This window comes from Ornithorhynchus anatinus, chromosome 5 (assembly GCF_004115215.2).
Source record: "Ornithorhynchus anatinus isolate Pmale09 chromosome 5, mOrnAna1.pri.v4, whole genome shotgun sequence".
NCBI lineage: Eukaryota > Metazoa > Chordata > Mammalia > Monotremata > Ornithorhynchidae > Ornithorhynchus > Ornithorhynchus anatinus.
In genome coordinates this window covers 48,026,554-48,039,131 of record NC_041732.1, presented here as the reverse complement: position 1 = coordinate 48,039,131, position 12,578 = coordinate 48,026,554, and the positions used below count along the sequence as shown (strand labels likewise).

The following is a 12,578-nucleotide window of genomic DNA, read 5'->3' as shown; positions in this document are numbered from 1 at the left end:
CCGCTCTCAAACTGCGATAGTGGATAAGGATATGGGCCTGGGAGTCAGAAGGCTCTATTGTGGCTCCTCCACTTGTCTGCTGTTCTGACTTTGGGCAAGGCACTTCATTTCTCTGTGCCTCAGTTATCTCATCTGTAAAATGGTGATTAGGGCTGTGAGCCCTATGTGGGTCAGGGACTGTATCCAATCTGAAGATCTTGTATTTATCCCAGCACTTAGTACAGTGCTTGACACATAGTAGGCACTTAACAAATACTATTATTATTATTATTTAAAAACTTGGTGGGGTAACTGTGGGCAGGATGGGCAAACCTCAAAGGAATGGGTATCTACACCCTGGGAGGAGTGCTAGAGGGGAGATTCTACCTGTCTGTCCTGTCTAACCAGAGGTCAGTCATGTCTCCCTCCATCTCCCCCTCCCATTCCCCCCAACTCTGTCCCTCACCTCTCACTCTTGGTGGTCTCCTTGGTCAGGCAGGCCATTCCCTATGTTGCGAGGCCAGTGCCCTGCCAGCTTCCCACTCCCTAGTACCCACTGGATTCTCATACTGTGGGTCCTGCCTCTAAACACTAGGCACAGTGCCTCTCTCCCCACAAGTGCTCTGGGCACTTTGCCCCCATTACTGGGGCCAAGCATCCCTTCCCTATCCCATTGAGCCCAGAGAAGGGATGCCGTGTGCCAGTGAGGCTTTGGTGGCAGCTGACCCCAGGTGGACAGGCTCACCAAGCTCTCTGTAGCTAGAGCCTCAACCACCCCCTCCAAGGCGAGGCAAGGAAGAGGCCACACTGCCCAAGGCCATTGGACTGAGTGAGCCAGAGGACTAGGGGACAGCCAGACTCTGGCTTCACATGGAGAGCCTGGAGAGATTCAAAGATCGGGGAGGAAGGGGCCACGAAAAGAAGGGCCGTCAGGATGCAGCTTGTTCCCAGATCAACAGCCTGCTGCCCCAGGCCAGGTCTGGTTCCTTCCTCCTGAATTCCTTGCATTGTATTGGGAGGGTCCTGCTTAAAGCTCTTTAAACTCCTTGAGGAAAGGGATCACGTCTACCAACTGTACTCTCCCAAGGGTTTAGTACGGTCCTGTACGTTCATTCAGTCACATTTATTGGATGCTTACTATGTGCAAAGCACTGTACTGAGCACTTGGGAGAGTACAGCAACAGACACATTTCCTGCCCACAACTAGCTCACCTTCTGCACGCAGTCGGCACTCAGTGTGGCCTAGTTGAAAGAACCTGGGCCTGGGAGACAGAGGATCTGGGTTCTAATCCCAGCTCCACCACTTGTCTGCTGTTGATCTTGGGAAAGTCACTTAATTCCTCTGTACCTCAGTTTCCTCATCTGTCAAATGGAGATTTAATACCTGTTCTCTGTCTTACTCAGGGTCTGAATCCTGTGTGGGACAGGAGCAGCGCCTGACCCGATTATCTTGTATCCACCCCAGCACTCAATACAGCACTTGAGACATAAGTGCTTAACAAATACCACAGTTATCCATAAATACTATTGATTGATCAGCTGAAGCTCCCTTGGGTTGAGTCTGGACTCCGGGCTAGTCCTGGGTCAGCCTTGTTCCCTGAAAAGAATAAAGCAGTTCTGTCCTCTGCCCTGCAAAGTTAAGCAGAAAGGGATTCCTGGGCTCAGGGACCGAAGGTCTGTTCGGGCTGGTCTGCACTGAAATGGTCCCAGCCTGGATCTATCCAGTCTTGGGATGGCGGCAGCCAGAAGGCAGTACAGTACAGTGCTCTTCACATAGTAAGTGCTCAATAAATACTGTTGAATGAAGGCAGGAAGTAGGGCAGGCCCAAGATACCTTCACCCCATCTAGTGGTTAGTCTGCTTCCACATCCCAGCTGGGATACTGAAGGATCAGATATTTAGGGCAGAGAGGATGGTGTCACAGCCCGGAATGAGAAGCAGCGCTGCTTAGTGGATAGACTACAGGGCCTGGGAGCCAGAAGGACCTGGGTTCTCTCAGTCTCCATGCCCATTTTACAAGTGAGGTAATTGAGGCACAGAGAAGTGAAGTGACTTGCCCAAGGCCACACAGCAGGCAAGCGGCGGAGCCAGTATTAGAACCCATGACCTTCTGACTCCCAGGAGCTGCTGCCTGTGCCCTCGGCCCCTCCCTTTCACATGCTGAAAATTTAGCAATTCACCTCTTGTGTGTGGGGAGGGAAATGGGAAAGGGGTCAGCTGTTGTGATACAGATAAGGGTTGTTGCCCCTCAAGTGTTTCTTTTCCCCCCAACCTTCTCCTCACTTGCCATCTTCCCCTTTCTAGTTCCCTGTTGGAACTAATGTGTTCAAAGCACTGGGAAATAGCACATGGGTGAAAATTAGATAGGCTCCCTGGACCTTAAGAGGCTCACAATCTAAGAATTAGGGCAGGGGGGCTGGCAATGGACACATGAGAAAATTAAACAACAAAAACACAAAATCCACATGAAAGATGTGGATAGGGATAAATACAGAATAAAAGGAATAATAAGAGGGAGAGGGGCCACGTCTAATCCCACCTGCGTATTATCTCTCAGTGTTTTGTACAGTGCTCCGCACACATAGTAAGCCCTTAATAAATAGTATTACTGTTTCTACTACAAACTGTAGGGTCCTGTGGCTACTAGAGCCGAGTTTCGGGGCTCTTGCCATCCAGAGGCAAACAGTCTTATTAACCACAGTGAAAGCCACAGCCGAGGCTTCGCCAGCGTCTTACGTTACGTCGAGGCGGCACGATGCTGTTGCTGTCGCTGCTTCTCTCCCTCCTGCAAGGTGGAGCGAGACAGGTTGGGAGGGCGGCCCTGGGATGGGGTGGAGGGCCGGGTGGTCGGCATGGGTTACCAGCTGAGGGGCTCGCCAATCCACTTCTCCTCATCTTTTTGTTCATCGGGTTCCGGGCTCTCTCTCGTTTCTTTGACTTGGGGCTGATGGGGGAGAGCTGTCATTGTATTTTAGGTTCCCTGTAAAACATCCTCTTTTTTTCTCCCCTGTAACAACCCCCATCTGGCCTCTTTCTCTCTCCCCTAGTCCTAAGGCAGGGTGAGAGGGCCAGGACTGAGGAAGGTGCTGGAGGCTGTGAGAGGTGGGAGAGAAGTGGGTCATTCTACCCCCTTGTGGGGAGGTGGTTCCCTACCCTGCCTCCCTCCTCCCTGAGACTGTCCTACCTCTCTTCTGTCTCTCCCAGCCTCCAATCAATAGTATTTATTGAGCACTTGCAATGTGCAGAGCACTGTTCATTCATTCAGTTCATTGTCGTATTTACCGAGCACTTATTGTGTGCAGAGCACTGTACTAAGTACTTGGCAGTGTACAACAGAATTAGCAGACACATTCCCTGCCCATAATCTGCCCAGCCCCTTCCTCCCTCCCTGCCTGAAGAAGATTAGAGGAGACAGCAGCAGCCTGGCTGATGGCATGTTTGCCTCTGAACCTGGGAAATCCCAACTAGGCAGCCCTGCTTAGCAGAGGGAGCAAGCTCCCTGAAATCCTTAATGCTCCGACTGGGGCCAGATGGCTCCTCTTGTGACAGAGCTGGGGGGTGCAGGGGTGGAGGGCTCCACCAGGAACGACCCCCGAGGTCCTCTCTGCTGGGGACAGTGGGAGCGCGTGACCGAGGGCTGTATGAGTTGTCAGTCAATCACATTTACTGAGCTCTCACTATTCGCAGAGCACTGTACTAAGCTGTTGGGACAGTACAACACAACAGATACATTTCCTGCCCACAGTGAACTTAGAATCTATATGGGAAGACAGACATTCATATAAATAAATAATAATTATTGTGGTATTTGTTAAGGCACTGTGCCAATTGCTGGGGTGGACACAAGCAACTAGGGTTGAACAGAGTCCCAGTCCCATGTTGGGCTCAGGCTCAATCTCCATTTGACACATGAGGCAACTGAGGCACAGAGAAGTGAAATGACGTGATCTATCTACATAAATAAATTCATTCCTCCGCCTAGGCCCACTGCACTTACATACATATCTGTAATTTATTTATTTATATTAATGCCTGTCCCCCCACCTCAGACTGTAAGCTCACTGTGGGCAGGGAATGTGTCTGTTTACTGTTATATTGTACTCTTCCAAGTGCTTAGTTTAGCGCTCTGCAGACAGTAAGGGCTCAATAAATACGACGGACTAAATAAACTACAGATATGTATGTAAGTACTGTGGGTTGTGGTGTAGGGGCCTCGGCGCAGGAGGATAAAGGGAGATGTCTCTTCACCGCCTGGGCTCTGCGGGGCCTAAAGTGGAGGAGGAGGAGACAGCACGGGTGGGGGGAACGGCGGGCCTGTGAAGGATTCAGCTTCCAGCGGACGGTGATGGCCAAACTGTGCAAGAAAGCGCTGTCCAATGTACCAGCCGGGCGCCCGCAGGGGGGCAAGGGCTGCCCTGGTGAGCTAGGCCAGGCGGGCAGCCCTGCCGCGGAGCCCTGGGCAGGCAGGGTTGGAGCTAGCTCCTGCCCATCACAGCAGCGCTCCGCTCCCTCTCACCCCCACCCCAGAGGAGAGAGATAGGGGGAGTGCTCTGCACACAGTAAGCAGTCAGTAATAATAATAATAATTACGATACTTGTTAAGTGCTTACTGTGTGCCAAGGATTGCTCTAAATGCTGGCATAGATACAAGTTAATCAGGTGGGACCCAGTCCCTGTCCCACATGGTGCTCACACTCTTAATTCCCATTTTCCAGATGAGGGAACTGAGGCCCAGAGGAGTTAAATGACTTGCCCAAGGTCACCCAGTAGACATGTTCATTCACTCATTCAGTCTTATTTGTTGAGCACTTACTGCGTGCAGAGCATTGCACTAGGTGCTTGGGAAAGTACAATACAACAATAAAACAGTGACATTCCCTGCCCACAGTGAGCTTACACTCTAGAAGGGAGAGACAGATGTCAATACAAATAAATAAAATTACTGATATGTACATAAGTGCTGTGGAACTGGGAGGTGGGGAAGAGCAAAGGGAGCGAGTCAGGGAGACACAGAAGGGAGTGGGAGAATAGGAAAAGTGGGGCTTAGTCTGGGAAGGCCTCTTGGAGGAGGTGTCCCTTCATGGCAGAGGCAGGATTCTGACTCCCAGCCCATGCTCTAACCACTAAGCCAAGCTGCTGCTCAGTAAATACCACTGAGGGATTTATTGATGGAGAGGGGCCAGGAGACCTGCCCTCCCCGACTCCACTCCCTCGGGCCCCACCTGCCTGGTGGAAAAATTGAGTGGCTCTATACACAGACCAACCCCTCGAGCAGGAAAGCGAGGCACGGCTGAGAGGTGAGGGAAGCTCTGTGGCAGGGTAGACCGGGGCTGCCCCTAGCAAAGCTCCTAGAGATGCTCTCCGGAAGGCTGCTGGGCCCAATGGGCCCGGGAGATGCTGAGTTAAGGTCACTGAGGGGTCCGGCAGAACACGGTTTAGGAGCTAAGGAAAGAAGGGGAGTGAAGAGGGAAGAAGACGAGGTAAGGTATGTGAGAAGTGTGGTGCAGCGGGAATGGTAGCTGAGAGACTAACTGGGCGGGCTCCTCCTCGCTTCAATATGTATAAAGACTACATTATTCATCCCCATTTTACAGAGGAGAAAACAGTCCCAGAGAGGTTGAGTGGCTTGCCCCAGGTTACAAAGCTCACCAGATCTCCTGATTCCCATGGCCCATATTTTTGCCACTAGACCACACACGCAGATTTGCGCATGCATGCACACACAGTTTTTGCTTGACTAATACAGACACACTGAGTGGGAGCACAAACCTTTCATTCATTCATTCATTCATTCATTCAATAGTATTTATTGAGCGCTTACTATGTGCAGAGCACTGTACTAAGCGCTTGGGATGAACAAGTCGGCAACAGATAGAGACAGTCCCTGCCGTTTGACGGGCTTACAGTCTAATCGGGGGAGACGGACAGACAAGAACAGTGGCACTAAACAGCGTCAAGGGGAAGAACATCTCGTAAAAACAATGGCAACTAAATAGAATCAAGGTGATGTACAATTCATTAACAAAATAAATAGGGTAACGAAAATATATACAGTTGAGCGGACAAGTACAGTGCTGTGGGGATGGGAAGGGAGAGGTGGAGGAGCAGAGGGAAAAGGGGAAAATGAGGCTTTAGCTGCGGAGAGGTAAAGGGGGGATGGCAGAGGGAGTAGAGGGGGAAGAGGAGCTCAGTCTGGGAACGCCTCTTGGAGGAGGTGATTTTTAAGTAAGGTTTTGAAGAGGGAAAGAGAATCAGTTTGGCGGAGGTGAGGAGGGAGGGCGTTCCAGGACCGCGGGAGGACGTGACCCAGGGGTCGACGGCGGGATAGGCGAGACCGAGGGACGGTGAGGAGGTGGGCAGCAGAGGAGCGGAGCGTGCGGGGTGGGCGGTTAGCACTAATCCCACTCCATTCCGGATGAGATAAAACTAGGCCCCTTGTATTCTGCAAACAGAAGTCGGGGAGGACGCAAAACCAGAGTGAAGGGGAGTACCAGGAAGTGAGACCCAAATTTTCCCCATTTCAGCGTCTTTGATGTCCACAATAGGGGAGATGCTGTCTTGGTCACCAATCAGTAACCCACAGGGTGGCAGGTTCTGTGTCCAGTAGCCAACACAGGATGGGTGGCAATCTGGGGGACCTAGAGAACCTGTCTGTTCACCTGTTCTCACATAGGCAGACCCGGGCCCTGACCTGACCCAGAATCAGTAGGCCCAGACCAAAGCCCCCAGAACAGCTACCGGACCAAAGAAGAGTCACGTCTGATGGCAGATGGTGAAGACCAAAATGCACCAATCTCAGGCACCACCATCACTCTAACCCTTCCCACAAAGCAGCTGAAACCGATTGGTTCAGAGGAAAATCCCTTTTGGGGCCAGAAGTTCTAGCTGGAAAGTCCTGGCGGAGAGGCTTTTCAGACTCCACCCCCACTCCCTGAAAGTGGGGTCTGACCTCCCATTTTCCTTCTCTAGGGGTCCCGGACCTCATCCCTGAGTACCAGGCTTCTGCCAGACTCTCCAAAGTTTGGGAAGAGCACAGTGGTGAATCGCTGAAATCCCCTCTGCCCCCCACCTCAGGCCCTTGGGCTGCTTCCTTCATCCCAGTTCAGGAGGAGCACACAGACTTGGAAATTAATAATAATAATTATGGTACTCGTTAAGCACCTATGAGCCTACCACTGTTCTAAGCATTAGGGTCGATACAAGTTAAGTTGGACACAGTCCCTGTCCCACATGGGACTCAAACTCTTAAACTCCGTTTTACAGATGAGGTAACTGAGGCCCAGAGAAATGAAGTGACTTGCCCAAGGCCACACAGTGGACATGAGGCGGAGCCGGGATTAGAACCCAGGTCCTTCTGACACCGAGGCCATGCTGCAATGGAAGCAGCAGTCTATAGTATTAGGAGAGATGATTGGTGGAGCCGAAACTTCCTTGGCCAGTGACAGGATCGCCCCAAGTCAGGGTGAGGAGCGTCGGGCTGAAGGAAGGAGGGTAGCGCTTCCAGGAGTTCCCATCATAAACCAGGGAATCTCTGGACCTTCCAATTCACCCAACAGGTGCACCATCTCTCCACAAACCTGAGGTGACCAACTGAATTTAGAAAATGTTCTGTCACTGGGTGCTCACATCTCAGGGGCTCAGGATATTTCTCACCTGGTCTGGGGCTAGGGGGTGGGGAGCTTTTTATTAGCTCCAGTCTCTGTGCGTGGGGCTACCCGGATGGATGTTTCCTGGCTCTGTGGCAGGGGAAGCCAGGCCCAGCCAGATGACAAGGGCAGAACTGGAATCAGAACCCAGGTTTCCTAACTCTCAGTATCATCCTTTTTCTGGCTCAGCCCCAGCCCTCAGGTGCCAGCTCCCAATCAGTCATCAATCCATGGTATTAATTGAGTGCTTACTTTGTGCAGAGCACTGTACTATACAATATTACAGTTGGAGGACACGTTCTTTGACCGCAATGGGCTTTCAGTCTAGAGTGGGGACAGGCAAGAATATAAATCGAATGCCTCCTCCACACCCCGAATAACTTGCTCTAATGCTCTAATAAATTGCTTTTTCTGCAGTAGAAGCGGGATAACCCTCTGGGCTCTGGCTTGGGGTGCAGACGCTGGAGATATGGGCCAGGAGGGGCTCCTGCCTAGTTCCATTCATTCATTTAATCACATTTATTGAGTGCTTATTGTGTGCAGAGCACTGTACTAAGCGCTTGGAAAGTACAATTGGGCATCAAATAGAGACAATCCCTACCCAACAACGAGGTCATAGTCGATTAATACAAGTTAATCAGGCTGGACACAGGCCCCATCCCACATGGGGCTCAAACTCTCAAACTCCATTTTAAAGATGCAGTAACTGAGCCCCAGAGAAATGAAGTGACTTGCCCAAGACCACATAGTGGACATGAGGCGGAGCCGGGATTAGAACCCAGGTCCAGGTGGTAGCTGCCCTCTGCCCATTTACTGCCAGCTGGCACCCACCCACCGGGATCCACCCTGGGCCCCCTGGTCCTCCTCAGGGAGACCTCTTGTTCTCAGCCATGGGGGTTGGCTCCCTGGAGAAACCATGGTGACTCCCACCCCCAATTCCGTTGGCCACCTCCTCCTCCGGGGTCAGGGGATGGGGATGGGGATGGGGAAGGAAAATGGCAGGGCTCAGAGCTCCCAGGCTGAGGTGTGGCAGGCAGGCCAAACAAAGGGAACCCAAGGGGCTGGACCCATCGCCCAGCCTGGTGGGCCTCGGACAGCCAGGCTAGGGTTCAGGCCTCCCAACCCATCCCATCCCAGCGGCCTGCATCCTTCTTCCCTCCTGCTTCTTCCCTCTCACCCCCCATTCCCCAGCCAGGAGCATCCATGCCCACCTACCGCTTGTAGTCGGAGGAGAAGATGCCCCCGCTGGCCGGGTCGTGGCCATACTCGGGCTCCCCCAGGCTGGAGGAGCCCCCCTTGTCCTCGCCGTAGGCTTGGCCGGCAGACATGGCGAGGGGAAGGTGCAGAGGATTCAGAGCAGGGAAGCCAGGGCTGAGCTTCTGAAAGCTGCAGGTCCCGGCAAACCAGCAGGAGGAAGAGGAGGAGGATTGCAGCAGGGACCTGCGGCTGCCACTGCCCCCCGATGATGTCACCATCATGTGGGCAGGGAAACCCCCTCCCCAAAGGGAGTTCCCTCCTCCTCTTAAAGTGACAGGGGTCCTTTGACAAGCAGCAAGACAGAGTGGGCAGACCTTGGGCCTGGGAGGCAGAAGGGCCTGGGTTCTAATCCCAGCTCTGCCACTTGTCTGCTGGGTGACTTGGGGTGAGGCACTTCTTTTCTCTCTGCCTCCGTTACCTCATCTGTAAAATGAGGGTTAATACTGTGAGCCCCAAGTGGGACAACCTGATAATAATAATGTTGGTATTTTTAAGCACTTACTATATGCAGAGCACTGTCCTAAGCACTGGGGTAGATACAGAGTAATCAGGTTGTCCCACGTGAGGCTCACAGTTAATCCCCATTTTACAGATGAGGTAACTGAGGCACAGAGAAGTTAAGTGACTTGCCCACAGTCACACAGCTGACAAGTGGCAGAGCCGGGAGTTGAACCCATGACCTTTGACTCCGAAGCCCAGGCTCTTTCCACTGAGCCACGCTGCTTCCCTGATGACCTTGTGTCTACCCCAGCGCTTAGAACAGTGCTTGGTGCAGAGTAAGTGCTTAACAAATGCCATCATTGTTATTATCTGTAAAAAGGGGATCGGGACTGTGAGGCCCACGTGAGACAGGGACTGTGTCCAACCCGATTTACTTGTATCCACCCCAATGCTTAGTACGGTGCCTGGCACATAGTAAGCGCTTAATAATAAAAAATAATAATGATAATGATAATTATGGTATTTGTTAAATGCTTACTAAGTGCCAAGTTCTCTTCTAAGCACTGGAATAGATACAAGGTAATCAGTTTGTCCCATGTGGGGCTCACAGTCTTAATCTCCATTACAGATGAGGTAACTGAGGCACAGAGAAGTTAAGCGGCTTGCCAGGGTCACACAGCAGAAAAGAGTGGCAGAGCCAGGATTAGAACTCACATTCTCTTAGTCCCAAGCCCCTCCTCTTTCCTCTAAGCCACACTGCTTCTCAACAAACATCACAATTATTGTTTCTGAAGGTTATGTCCTATAGACAGGATGAACACAGCTACTTCTAAACGTATTTGTAAAGGAGGAAACCACCTTTTCAAGATTGGTTATAAGAACATCTTTAGGAGTAGTAACTAGGGAGACCTTGTGGCCTAGTTGAAGATAAAGAGATCTAAGCTGCTCAACTCACCTCCTCCAAGAGGCCTTCCCAGACTGAGCTCCTCTTCTCCCTCTACCACCTCCCTTCACCTCTCCGCAGCTAAACCCTCTTTTCCCCCTTTCCCTCTGCTCCTCCCCCTCTCCTCCTCCCCCTCTCCCTTCCCATCCCCTAAGCACTGTACTCGTCCATCCGCTCAACTGTATATATTTCCATTACCCTATTTATTTTGTTAATGAATTGTACATTGCCTTGATTCTATTTAGTTGCCATTGTTTTTATGAGATGTTCTTCCTCTTGACTCTATTTATTGCCATTGTTCTTGTCTGTCCGTCTCCCCTGATTAGACTGTAAGCCCGTCAAACGGCAGGGACTGTCTCTATCAGTTGCCAACATGTTCATTCCAAGCGCTTAGTACAGTGCTCTGCACATAGTAAGCGCTCAATAAATACTATTGAATGAATGAATGAATGAATGAATGAAGATTTGGACGAAGGGGCATGAGACTGGAGCTCAGAAACCTTGGGTTCTAGTTTCAGCTTTGTTACAGGCCTGCTGGGTGACCTTGGGCAAGTTGCCTAAGCTCTCTGTTTCATTTGTTAACTAGGAATTCCTTCATTCCTTCATTCAGTTGTATTTATTGAGAGCTTACTGTGCAGCTTACTGTACCAAGCGCTTGAGAGAGTGCAATGTAACAGTAAGCAGACACATTCTGTGCCCACAGTGAGCCTGAGATCTCTGCCTTTCCCTACCTCTTAAATATTGAGTTCTGAATGGGACAGATACCGTGTCTGATTTGAGTCTCTTGAGTCTACCACAGCATTCAGCTCAGTGCCTGGCACAAAGTAAGTATTGAATAGATTAATATTCCAACGAATGCGAAATACCACACTTATACTTGGGTAAATAATGAAAGCCAGCATCATTATTATTATTATGTGCCTAGCCTTGGGATAGGTACGGATCACCAGATCAAACATGATACCTATCCCACATGGGGCTCTCAGTCTAAAAATCAGGGGGAGCTGGTATCATGTCCCCATTTTACAGAAGAGGAAACTGAGGCCCAGGGAGATTGTTACTTGCCCAACATCGCCTTTTAGGGCAGTGGCAAAGATGGGATGAGAATCCCAGCTGTGCCACTCAGCTGCTCTGCAACCTTGGGCAAATCACTTAATGAGAAGCAGTGTGGCCTAGTGAAAAGAGCATGGGTCTGGGAGTCAGATGAGCTGGGTTTTAATGCTGGCTCCGCCAGTTGTCTGCTATGTGACTTTGGGCAACTCACTTAATGAGAAAAAGTGTGGCCTAGTAGAAAGGCTGTGGGCCCGGGAGTCAGAGGACATGGGTTCGAATCCCAACTCTGCTGCTTGTCTGCTGTGTGGCCTTGGGCAAGACACTTAACTTCTCTGTGCCTCAGTTCCCTCATCTGTAAAATGGGGATTAAGACCATTAGCCCCATGGGGGACAGGGACTGTGTCCGACCGATTATTTTATATCCCTCCCAGTGCTTAGTACAGGGCCCTGCACATAGTAAGTACTTAACAAATACCACAATTATTATTGCTATTATTATTATTCTCTGTGCCTCAGTTATCTCATCTGTATAGTGGGGATTAATAATGTGAGACCCATTTAGGACATGGACTGTGTCCAATCTGATTATCTTTTATCTACCCCCGTGTTTAGTACAGTGCCTAACACATAGTTAGTGCTTAAGAAATGCCATAAAAACAAAAAACAAAACCCAGGCCTCCTGCCTCTCAGACAGGGGTGGAAGCAAAAGTATTTCCTTATTAGGATAGAGCTGGTGCTACCTCCGCCATGGCTGCAAGTGGCGAGTGGCCATGGCAAGTGGCAAGCGGTGATGGCAAGCAGGCAGTGACAAGCAGTCTCCTCCCGCCTCAAAGCCTTATTGAAGGCACACCTCCTCCAAGAGGCTTTCCCCGACTAAGCCCCACTTTTCCTCTTCTCCCACTTCTCCCACTTTCTTCCATGTCACCCTGACTTGCTCCCTTTGCTCTCCCCCACCATCTCAGACCTACAGCACATACATAGATCTGTAATTTTATTTAATTGCATGGATGTCTGTCTCCCCACCTCTAGACTGTGAGCTTGTTGCGGGCACGGCTGTCACTGTTTACTGTTGTATTGTACTTTCCCAAGCGCTTAGTGCAGTGTTCTGTGCACAGTAAGCACTTAAATTTGATTGAGTGAATGACTGAATAAATAAGGGAGACTGGCAGGTGAGGACAGGGTCTAGATTGCTCTTCCAAGCTCCCAGGGCAGGTAGAGGCTGTGTCCTACCTGCTGAGGTCAGTCAGTTGGTCAATTGT

At 50.8% G+C, this 12,578-nt stretch overlaps 1 protein-coding gene across 1 annotated transcript in view; it reads right to left on the bottom strand.

Moving 5' to 3' along the window:
- AP3B2 (adaptor related protein complex 3 subunit beta 2) overlaps positions 1 to 9,081 on the bottom strand; it is a 48,582-nt gene extending 39,501 nt beyond the window's left edge. Inside the window, exon 1 of the mRNA XM_029065540.2 lies at positions 8,841 to 9,081. Within this exon, the coding sequence (XP_028921373.1) occupies positions 8,841 to 8,953 (113 nt within the window). The 5' untranslated portion in view covers positions 8,954 to 9,081. The remainder of the gene's footprint in view (positions 1 to 8,840) is intronic.
- Between the last annotated feature and the right edge of the window lie 3,497 nt (positions 9,082 to 12,578).